Consider the following 12487-nt stretch of genomic DNA (forward strand, 5'->3'; position numbering starts at 1 on the left):
CAGCACAAGAGGTCCATGCGAGCTGGATTTCAATGTCTAAGAGAAGTTTGAATAAGTACATGGATAGTAGGGATATGGAGGGCTATGGTCCTGGTGCAAGTCCATAGGAGACTAGATGGGCCAAGTTTGATTCTGTGCTGTATTTCTCCATGACTCTAACATTCAACAATTAGAAAAATAACAAATTATATAAAATAAACTTAGAGGTTAAAGTATGGATGTGGAATAAAATGTGCATAAACACCAGTATGTATTTACAATGTGTGGCTCCAAGTAACTGCATGTAACAGCAACCACAGTCCGGTGCACCACTTCAACAGGTGAGCTAAACCAGGTGAGGGTAGCTAGCAGCCTCATACCCTGGTGAGATAGAGACATGTCTGCCCTAGCATGCAAAGTCAGCTCTGGCGGACTGGGCGGATGAGATCTACATCCTAGGAAGATGGTACTGCAACGCTCCATGGAGAGCAAAGGGAATTACATCATGGTCATCTACTGCAACCAAGGAAGACCCCAGTTTGTGATGCTGGCTCGTACCACTGGACCCTAACTTCTGAGGTCGAGAGAGAGGAATTGCCCCAGTGCAAAGGCTTTTCCACTTTAAAAACTCTCCCACACAGGTTTCCTGTCATCAGGGGACACGATGGACAACCATCATTTGCAATGTAAACAGCATTATAAAGAGTAATTTGAAATGTATACAACGCCGAGGTAATAAAGGGGATTATTTCAGGATTGCGTTGCATGTACTTGGTAGGGATAAATTACTGTTAACCAATGGACTGTAGTGCCTGTAAAATGCAACCAAATAACATGACACTTGGGGAAAAAAAGTTATAATGTTCTCAAATGGAAGCAAACCTGTTGCATCCAGAAGTTTTGCTTGCTTTACAGCTGGAGTTCAGATAGTGAATTTTCCAGGACAGTTGAGGATCTACAAGCTCTGAAGATCCAGCTTTAGGTACTATACAAGCCAGTGAAGGAGGCGAGTTTCACAGAAGTGGGAGAATTAGCACTGTCATAAGGACTGGGTAAGTTGAACAAAATGAGTCAGGTTGACAATTCCATTTTTGATTTAAAAACCAGTGGTTCCTTTTGGCTGAAAGACCGGATAAAAATAATGGTCTCTTCCCTATATTCAAGAATGATACAACATGTATTTATGGAGTGTCTTCTATTTATAGGCAGGAAAATAAAAAGGGACAAAAATAGCAAGAGGGAGTCCATGGAATGTCTGAAGGCAAGGGGAAAAAAAGCTGGTTTTGAAAAGGTTCATTGTTAAGATGCGGAGAATGCCAAAAGAGAACCACTGAAGGAGCTGACCCAATAGTACAGCCTACATGGTGGTCACATTTGGTATGATACAGCATGGTTACAAGATTTAAAGAAGTTACAAACTTGTGCAGAGTGAGGCCTTGTAGGAATGTGAAGAATGGGATTTTTTTTGTGTGCTCATGGAAAAAAACTCAGCTAACTGAACTGATTCCACAACCTATGGTTCCACTTTCAAGGACTCTACAAATTGTGTTCTCCAATTCTTTAACACTTATTTATCTACTGTTACTGTTATTTGTTTTTGTTTATTTGAACAGTTTGCCTTTTGCACATTGGTTGTCCATCTCTGCTTGTGAGTAGTTTTTCATTGATTCTATTGTGTTTCTTTGTATTTACTGTAAATGCCTGCAAGAAAATGGATCTCAGGGTTATATATGGTGGCATATATGTACTTTGAACTTTGGCCTGTGAAGAGTCACTGCAGACAGGCAAGGGAGTAATGCTGATTCAGCAGGACATTGGCCAGGGTTTTGAATATGTAAGTGCTTGAAGAGGACTGAGGAAACAAGAGCATATTGGAGTTAGGCTGGACAAATACAAGCTGTGTAGGTAAAGTGGTCTTGGTTATGTAAAGGTTTCAAATGGCCTAGTAAGAGGATAAGGGGTAACCCACTATAGATTCACAGTGTTATACAGCACACAAACAGGCCTTCTGGTCTATGCCAGCTAAAATACTTATCTATGCTGATCCCCACTTGCCTGCAATTGGCCCATTTCTCTTTTAACCTTTCCTATCCATGTACCTGCCATAATGTCTTAAAATGTTGTTACTGTGCCCACCTCTACTACTTCCTCTGGTAGCTCTTTCCATATTCCCACCACTCTCTGTGAAAAACTTACCCATGTCCCCTTTAAATCTTTCACCTCTCACTTTAAACTTCTGCACTCCAAATTTAGAAGTTCCAACCCTAAGAAAAAGACCATGACAATCAATCCTATCTTCAATTTTATAAACATCCAAAAGGTCACCCCTCGGCCTCCTTCGCTCCAGGGAAAACAGACCCAAGCCTATCCAGTCTCAAACCCTCAAGCCCTCTGGTCCAAGCAATGCTCCTGTGAATCTTTTCTGCACCTTGTCTAGACTAATCATATCCAATGAAAAACTTGGATTCACAGTGGGGACTGGGTTCGTCCTCTAGGTGAGGAGTTAGTGAGAGGGTGCCCCAAAACTTTTCCACCATCTACAAGGTACAGGGAAAGTGTGTTATGGAGCACCTTTCACTTGGCTACACGAGTACAGCTTCAATGACTCTCAAGCAGCTTCAACTTACCCAGAACAAAGCAGTCCACTTGACTGGCACCAGATCCATCACCCTGAACACTTCCCTCATCACCATCCACAAAGCACTGCAGTTACTTGCCTTGGCCACACTAACATAATCTCCCAGACTAATGGGCTTTTCCACCAAAAAAGACAAAGATGGCATCTGCACAGTAACACCACTGTTACATACCATCCTGACTCAGAAAAACACTCAGTATTCAGGAGGTACCTGATAAGCTGGCCATTGAGTGCACGTTTGTGGTCTTTTGTTGCTGTAGCCCATCCACTTTAAGGTTCAACATGTTGTGCATTCAGAGATGCTTTTCTGCACACCACTGTTGTTATGCATGGTTATCTGAGTTACTGTCACCTTCCTGTCAGCTTGAAACAGTCTGGCCATTCTCCTCAGACCCCTCTCATTAACAAGGTATTTTTACCAACAGAACTGCCACACAACTGGATGATCTTTGTTTTACGCACCGATCTCTGTAAACTCTTAGAGAATGTTGTGTGTAAAAATTCCAGGAGATCAGCAGTTTCGGAGGTACTCAAACCACCCCATCTGGCACCAACAATCATTCCATAGTCAAAGTCACTTAGTTCACATCACTTCCATATTGTAATGTTTGGTTTAAACAACTGAACCTCTTGACTATGTCTGCATGGAGTTGCTGCCACGTGATTGGCTGATTAGATATTTGCATTAATGAGCAGGTGTACCTAATAAAGAGGCCACTGAGTGTATATTTTAATTTCTTTATCGTGACTGGCTCTAAGCCCCCTTATCAAGAGGGACTGTCCAGGTTCAAAGAGCAGCTCACCCAACATCTTGTCAAAAGTGTCTAGGGCCAGGTAATAATGTTGGCCTTATCACTGAAACATAGATCCCTCAGTCGGTGAAAATGAACCACAGCCACTGTACTGCCAATCTCAGAGTATGAAATTATATCACAATAAAAAGAAATACATCTACACAAAAAATTGTATGGCATGCTTTCTCATTAAAAGTAGGCAAGATCAAGTCATTTCAGGCAGTCTGCCAATTTAATTGGTTGAATCTGTAGGCAAAATCATAATTAAACAATGCAATGTTTTAAATTTGAGATGTTTCAGTTTTGTTGTATTTGCATGCGAGAGGAGAGTGGGAAAATTAAAGCCAGGGCTCCAAAGGATGATCTAAAAAGATAGAGGGCACAACAGAGCAGAAAATGAAAATGTATATCAAGCTACTAACACAAGAGAGAAACAGGCTGATTACAGAAAGCTCAGAGGGGAACTAAGAAAAGAAAATAAAAGCAAGAGGAGCATAAAAAATGACTGATAGTAAATCCTAAACTATTCCACAGACAGCAAGGGAATGGCAAAAGCAAAGGTCGGCCTGATCCGTTACCAAAGCACACTGAGGACATGGAGAAGGTACAAACCAAGTGTGTCACAGTCTTCACAAAGGACTAAAATACTGCTGAAGCTTTAGCAATGAAAGATTCTGGATAGGCTAAAAGTTCATAGAGAAGCTACTAGAAATAGTCAGTCAGAATGAATGAAGCACCTGGTCCAGATAGATGCACCCCGAATTATTTTTAAAATTCTGTTTTTCAGGACTTCACCACCAACAGCAAGGTATTTCCCAACTTGAGGGCAACTTGGCCATTCTCAGCCTAGCTCTGCATCATACAAATGCCCCGTTGTAACCTATGATAACCTTTTACACTATCCACAACACCACCAATCTTTGTGCATCTGCAAACTTATTAACACCCTCTTCCACTTCCCCATCCAAGTCATTCATGAAAAATCACAAAGACCAGGGGTCCCAGAACAGACCCCTGCAGAACACCATTAGTCACAGACCTCAAGGGAGAATACGTTCCACCTACTTCCACCTTCTGCTTTCTTTTGCAAGCCAATTCTGAATTCATGCAGCCAAGTTTCCCTGGATCCCATGCCCGACTTTCTGAATGAGCCAACAATGGGGATCCTTGTCAAACATCTTACTAAAATCCACATACACCACATCCACTGCTCTACCTTCATCAATGAGCTATGTCACATTCTGAAAGGATTCAATCAACCCCATGAGTCATGACCTACCCTTCACAAAAGCCATGCTGAACAATTCCTAATCAGACTATGCTTCTCCAAATGCTCATAAATCCTCTCTCCAAGAATCCTCTCCAATGATTTGCCCACATCTGACGCAAGACTCACTGTTCTATAAATCTATTCTCTTTCTTGAACAAAGGATTAATATTTGCCACCTTCTGATCTTCTGGTACTACTCCTGTGGCCAGTGAGGACGTAAAGATCATCTGTCTACTTCGCCTTTCATAGGTGTATCCTGTCCAGCCCTAGGGATTTATTTATCCTAGTATTTTTCAAAAATTCCAGCACTTCTTCTGTCTTAATGTCGACATGTTCCAGCTGTCATCACATTCGTCAAGGTCCCTTTCAATGACAAATACTGAGACAAAGTACTCATTAAGAAACTCCCTTACCTCCTCTGACTCCAGGTGCATGTTTCCTCTCCTATCTCTGATTAATCATCCTCTTGTTCTTCACATACGTATAGGACACCATGGGGGTTTCCTTAATCCTACTTGCCAAGGCTTTCTCATCTCTTTTAGCTCTCTCTTAAACTCCTAGGCTACCTTGTAACTCTTTAGAGCCCTGTGTGATCTTTACTTCCTACACCTCGAGTAAGCTTCTTTCTTCCTCAACTAGGTTTTCCATATCTCATCAAGCATAGGTTACATATACCTTTTCAATTTTTAATTGGCTAAGTATTAGCACATTACACTTGTGGTATAATTGTTTTAATTGTGTAGCCTATTAACTGGTTTATCTCAATCTGCAGAATTTCTGTAACCTTGAGTAAAAAGGTGACAGATTTTTCAAAGGCACTATCTCTCTATTGAATCACTGCTTCTCAGCTACTCACTTAGCTTCAAATGCTCTGCACTTTTGTTTAAACTTTAAAATAAACTATCATGAAGAATCAATGAATCAAAGTGTCTCGCTCATTCCTGAACTAAAAGAATTCAGGGATCAAAAAATTACTGAGATCTGACAAGAGTGACAGCTGCCTTCTTGTATCTAACTTCCATCCATGACTCAGTAGACGATCTTTCCACCACATCCTCCCTTTCTACAGTTGTGATACTAACTCTGATTAGCAATGGCATTCCGTCATCTCTCTCTGTCCCTTTGGAAACACCTAAACCCTGGAACATCCAGCAGCCATTCCTGCCCTTGTGACAGCCAAGTCTCTGTAATGGCCACAATGTTGTATAGTTTGATGTACTGATCCATGCTCTAAATTCATCATCCTTGTTCCTGATGCTACTTGCATTAAAATAGACACAATTTACTCTCTCATTATGCTGTGTTTCCTTCCTCACTTACTCAACTTGACTGGCAACTCCTGTGACCCTGCCGGTACCAAACTGTTTCAGTCTCTGCCACTCCTTTGGGTTTATCAGATGTACGGAGAGGGGGAGCCTGCTACATTGGCAACAGCTTGCTCTCCATATCGTACTGACCAGGCTTGCATACATAGACGTCTAGGACTCAATGTCCCTGGTCAACACTGACCTACGGAGGCCCTCACCTCACCTCAGAACTTGCCTAAATTGTCTTGTTCCCTCACCCAGACTATTGATATATATTGAAAACATCTGAAGCCCAAACACTGACCTTCATTGTACAGCACTTGCCACTCTGAAAATGACCCATGTATTCCCCTTTGTATAATTAGGCTCTTAGCAAAAAAAAAATCTATTGTTTTCTTCCATTACAATCGGTGACTACACTTCAAAAATAGCTCGTTAGCTATAATTTGATTTGGGATGTCACAAGGCTATAAAAGATGATAAGACCATTGAGATTATTTGTGCCAGGCAGCTGTGTAGAAAAATAATATAATAACCTCTTCTCATTGCTACCATCGGGGGGGGAGAGAGAGGGGCAACATCTTTAGGAACAGCTTTTTCTCCTCCGCCATCAGATTTCTGGGCGGACAATGAATTCATGAACTATTATTGCACTACTTATTAATTTTTAATGTATGTTTTCATTATAACTTAAATTATTTTTTATGTATTGCACTGTACTGCTGCCACAACAATAAATTTAATAATAAACCTGATTCTGATGTTGATAGTATTAGGAAGAACAAATACTAATCCCATCATAAGAACTGGTGTTCTCACACAGAGTGAGGTTAAATAAGAGGGGCTGATCCTGGATACTTTAGGGCCAATTTGGACCAGGCCTTCATTGTTATGATCTCCAACCCAGCTTTGTAAGTCACCAATAAATAGTTTATTTTCGTGACTTCTACATAACACAGGAAATGGAAGCTGATAATTGTCATTATTGAGTAATTGTGCAACTGTTTGGGCTGCAGTTCCTAATAAGACCATAAGACATAGGAGCAGAATTAGGCCATTTAGCCCATCAAGTCTGCTCCACCACTTCATCTTGGCTGATCCAATTTTCCCCTCAGCCCCAGTCTCCTGTCTTCTCCCCATATCCCATCATACACTGACCAATAAAGAATCTATCAACCTCTGCTTTAAATACACATAAAGACTTGGTCTGCTCAGCTGCCTGTGGCAAAAAATTTCCACAGATTCACCACTCTCCGGCTAAAGAAATTTCTCCTCATCTCCGTTCTAAAAGGATGCCCCTCTATTCTGAGGCTGTGTCCTCTGGTCTTGAACACTCCCACCATAAGAAACATCCTCTCCACATCCACTCTATCAAAGCCTTTCAACCATTTGATAGGTTACAATGAGTTCACCCCTCATTCTTCTGAATTCTAGTGAATACAGGTGCAGAACCATCACACTCTTCATATGACAAGCCATTCAATCCTGGAATCAATTTCATGAACCTCATTTGAACCCACTTCAGTTTCAGCACATCCTTTCTAAGGGCCTAAACCTTCTCACAATACTCCAAGTGAGGCCTCACCAGTGCTTTAAAAGTTTCAACATCTCATCCTTGCTTTTATATTCCAGTCCTCTTGAAATGAGTGCTAATAATAATGCTAATAAGTCTTTTGTTATTGTCTTATCCCAAGATTTATCAGCCCCGAAGCCTTAAGTCTCTTTTAGGGAAATCACATCTGGTTTGGCTAGTTGAGGTGCAGATAAGATTTTGGTGACATGCTCAGGACTTTAAATGGGTCTGGTCCAGGGGTCAGCAACGTTTACCACTGAAAGAGCCATATGGACCCATTTCCCACAGAAAACACTGGGAGCCACAAAACCCGTTTGACATTTAAAATGAAATAACACTGCATACAATAGTTTTTTTTTGCCTTTATGCTATGTATAAACAAACTATAATGTGTTGCATTTATAAAATTGATGAACTCCTGCAGAGAAAACGAAATTACATTTCTGCATGCAACAAAAACATTTTGAACTCCGAAAAAAAGACATTGGGTTGAAGGTTACTCCATAGTTAGCCTACCTTGGATCGAAGAATTAAAAGAAAGCGCGCACTGACGGGTGTCAGGCATTGGCAGTGGTGATGTATATTAATAGCGATAAAAAACACGTTGTAGCGGTGTGCTACACGCAGCGCTAAAATAAAGACACTGCAGTCAAAGATAACTTTATTCGAACCAAACAGCCTTGCTTTAAAGCCTCCCTCAACCCGTCCCCATGGGCGCGGATGCTCCAAAAGACACGTACTCACAAACCCCCGTAGGCTATCTCCCTTAGCCTGAACGCTGGCTAATTGTGAGCCAGTTCGGATGTGCCAGGAAATGCAGTACTGAGCTTTGACTTGCAAAGCTGACTGTGCTTATGTAGACCACATCAGTCTGAGATGATTGGCTGTTGAGCACCATGCACTAGAACCCACCTGGCAGTGTCACCAGGAGGGAGTTGATGCATCAGCTCCAGTGGAAGTCACATTATAAAATGCTTCTGTAGAAAGTTTCAAAATAATTCACCAAATTATTGCAGTGGCAAGGGAAGGTCAGTCTATAATGATTTGTGGATACAAGCACTGTCTTTACCTGAGCTCTCTTTCGTTTCTTGTTCAGGAGCCATGGTGAATGGAACAAGACCACACTCAAAATTCCCTGAAGAAGCCACGTTCCCTGTAGCAGATACGAAAACAACAGTATGAGACACAGAAGAGGGGAAGACCAAATACATTAATTTTTATTTTATTTTGAGATACTGTACAATATAGGCCCTTCCAACCTGTGCCGCAGGCAACCTACTAATTTAATCCTAGCCTAATCATGGAGCAATTTACAATGACAAATTAACTTACAAACTGATACATCTTTGGACAGTGGGAGGAAACTGGAACACCCAGGAAAAACCCAAGCAATCATGGAGAGAGTGCACAGACTCCTTACAGATGACGTCAGAACTAAACTCCAACCACCGATGCCCCAAGCTGTAATAGCATCACACTAACCGCTACACAACCGTGGCACCAGTATCATGGGGACTGCCTTTTTGCTACAGGTATTTCACAGATTTGTTCCGATTCTCAGGAAACATTTTAACGGCAAGATTAGTCATTCTGAATCACTGAAATAGAACTATTTGGACAAAGTAAATCTCAAATAGGGCTCTGCCGCCTTTGAAGACATGACCAGCTTTGCCTCATTTCTCCCTTGAGATTCTTTTAACCTTACATGGATCACCAGATGAAATACACATTGCAAGATGATATCCAAAATTTGGCCATCTAGGCTCAAGACTTCTGCAGATCGCTTGAAGGACTTTTTCTTTTAAAAAAAATAGCTTCCAGAATAAAGTGAAAGATAGTAAACGTTACTCTACTTTTCATGAAAACAAGAGAGCAAAAAAACGCAATGGTACATTAATATCAGACAGGGATTCCCAACCTGGGGTCCACGGACCCCTCAGTTAATGGTAATCGTCCATGGCATAAAAAAGGTTGGGAACCCCTGGTCTAGGACCAGAGGGCACAACATTAAAATATAAAGATATCCTTTTAGAACAGAGATGAGGAGGAATTTCTTTAGCCAGAGGGTGGTGAATCTGTGGAATTCATTGCCACAGACAGCTGTGGAGGCCAAGTCATTGGGTACATTTAAAGCTGAGGTTGGTACTTCCTTTATTAGTATGGACATCAAAGGTTACAGGGAGAAGGCAGTACAATGGGGTTGAGAGGGATATTAAATCAGCCAGGGTCGAATGATGGAGCAGACTCGGTGGGGAATTCTTCTCCTTTGTCTTGTGTATAATAGGGAAAAACGATGAGGCACATTTATAAGGAACTGGTGGCGGAAAATAATACTGGGCAGAGTTAACATGGATTTATGAAAGGGAAATTATGTTTGACAAACCTGTGAGAGTTTCTTTTTGAGATTGTTACAAGCAAAATAGGCATGTGGACATGGTAGATTTGACCTTCAGAAGGCTTTCCAAAAGGTGCCACATAAGAGGCCATCACACAAAGGAACTGCCAATAATATACTGGCATAGCTTGCAGGTTGGTTAACAGGGAAAAACACAAGGAAATGAAAGTGTTGGGAAGTTTGTGTTGGGAGGCTGTGGCTAGTGGGGTGCTGTAGGTATCAGCACTGGAATCTCACTAATCCCAATCTATAATCAGGTGGCTTGGATGACAGGATCCAAGTTTGCTGATGATATACAACTGGATGGCAGCATGGGTTGCAAGGAGGGATAAAGCAGGTAAAGTGAATAGGCACAGATATGGCAGACGGAATACAAAGTGGAAAAATTTTAGGTCATCCATAATAGGAGGGAAAATAGCAAAGCAGAGCATCTTTTAAATGGCAAGATTTTTTAAAAAATGACAACACAATACGTACTGAGTGACACACACAAAATGCTGGAGGAACTCAGGAAGCATCTATAAAATTGAAAAAACAGCTTATGTTTTTGGCCAAGACCCTTCATCAGGACTGAAAAGCAAGGGGAAAGACATCAGAATAGACGTCAGAATAGAAAGGCTGGGGAGAGGAACGAGGACAAGCTAGAAGGTGAGAAAGCCAAGTGGCTGGGAAAAGTAAAGGACTAAAGGAGGAGGAATCTGATAGGAGAGAACAGAACATGGGAGAATGGGACAAAGGAGGGACACCAGGCGGAGGTGATAGGCAGGTAAGGAGAAGAGGTAAGAGGCCAGAGTGGGGAATAGAAGAGGGAAGGGGGAGTTGAAAAAAAATTTAAAAAGAAGAAAAAAATTACTAGGAGGAGAAATCAAGTTTATGCTATTAGGTTGGAAGTTTCCCAGGTGGAATATGACGTGTTGCTTCTCCACCTCCTCCACACCATGGCAGAAGAGGGGTCCGTGGACTAACATGTTTGAACGGGAATGGGGATAGGAATTAAAATGGTTGGCCACTGGGAAATTTCGCTTTTGGCAGATGGAGCGGAGGGGCTCGACAAAGCAGCCCCCAATTTAAGTTGGGTTTCACCAATGCAGAGGCCGCAGACACAATAGTCTACCCCAAAAGATTTGCAGGGTAGGTGTAGCATTTCTCTCACTTGCAGGGATATGTGCCAAGAGGGAGATTAGTGGGGTGGGACGACTGAATCATGAAGGGAGCTGTTCCCTGTACAAAGTGGAGAGTGGGGAGCTGGGGAAGAAAAGATGTGTCTGGTTCTAGGATCCTGTTGAAAATGGCGGAAATTGCAGAGAATGATGTGTTGGATGCAGAGGCTGATGGGGTAATAGGTGAAGAGAAGAGGAACTTTTATGGTGATGGGAAGAAAGGGAGAGCGTGAATGTTCAGGAAATGGAGATGTAGGTGAGGGTAGCATCAATGGTGGAGGAAAGGAAACTCCACTCTTTGTGCTGGAAAGGAAAGCTGTATCCTGGGAACAGATGCAGAGATGAAGGAACTGAGAAAAGGGATTTTTACAGGAGTCAGGGTGGAAGAGGTATAGGCAAGATAGCCATGGGAATCTGCAGATTTATTAAAGATGTTGGCAGACAGTTTGCCTCCAGAGATGGAGGAAGAGACATCGCGAAAGGGGAGAGAGGGGTCAGAAACAGACCAAGTTAATTTAAGGGCAGGGTGGAAGTTGGATGTAAAGTTTATGAAATTGACAAACTCAACATGAGTGCATGAAGCAGCACCTATGCAATCATCAATGTAGTGTAGAAAGAGTTGGGGAGCGTTACGAGTGTAGGCTTGGAACCTGGACTATTCCATGTGGCCAACAAAAAGGCAGATATAGCTGGGGCTCATGGCTACCCCTTAAGTTTGGAAAAAGTGGGAGGAGTCAAGGAGAAATTGTTGAAAGTGAGGACCAGTTCTGCCAGACAGAGGAGGGTGGTGGTGGAGGGGAAGTAGTTGGGTCTTTTGTTGAGAAGGAAGCTGAGAGCTTTAAGGGCTTGATAGGGGATAGGAGTGTATAGGGACTGGACATCTATGGTGAAAAAGAGGCAGTCAGGGCAATGAAACAGAAAGTTGTGAGGAGATCAAGAGCAGGTGAAGTGTTGCAGATGTAGGTGGGAAAGGACTGAACCAAGGGTTTGCGAATGGAGTCACAGACACGAGTTCAGTGGGCCAGGAGCGGTCAGAGACAACGGGCCTACCTGGACAGTCAGGCTTGTGGATCTTGGGTAGGAGAGAGAAATGAGCAGTGTGAAGCAAGGGAATTGTGAGTTTGGCGTCAGTGGAGGGAGATCTCCAGGTTGGTGATGGTGCGGGAGACAGTGGCCTGATGGTCCTGATTGGGGTGCTTTTCGAGGAGTAAGTAACAGAAGGTATATGAGAGATTGGTCTGCCACACTACCCCCTTTGTCTGCGGGTTTGATGGTGAAGTTGGGATTGGTACGGAGAGAGTGGAGGGCAGTGCATTCAGAGGGAGCAAAGTTCGAGAAGGAGAGGTGAATGCTGAAGTCAAGCTGGTTAAT

General features: G+C 42.4%; 1 protein-coding gene across 3 annotated transcripts in view; it reads right to left on the reverse strand.

Annotated features, from left to right (window-relative positions):
* LOC132384734 (natural resistance-associated macrophage protein 2-like) overlaps positions 1-12487 on the reverse strand; it is a 132879-nt gene that overhangs the window by 85764 nt on the left and 34628 nt on the right. For all 3 annotated transcript variants that reach the window (XM_059956156.1, XM_059956155.1, XM_059956157.1), the window contains exon 2: positions 8631-8714. In XM_059956156.1, coding sequence (XP_059812139.1) covers positions 8631-8664 — 34 coding nt within the window. In that variant the 5' untranslated portion in view covers positions 8665-8714. The remainder of the gene's footprint in view (positions 1-8630; positions 8715-12487) is intronic.

This window comes from Hypanus sabinus, chromosome X1, assembly GCF_030144855.1.
Source record: "Hypanus sabinus isolate sHypSab1 chromosome X1, sHypSab1.hap1, whole genome shotgun sequence".
NCBI classification, from domain to species: domain Eukaryota; kingdom Metazoa; phylum Chordata; class Chondrichthyes; order Myliobatiformes; family Dasyatidae; genus Hypanus; species Hypanus sabinus.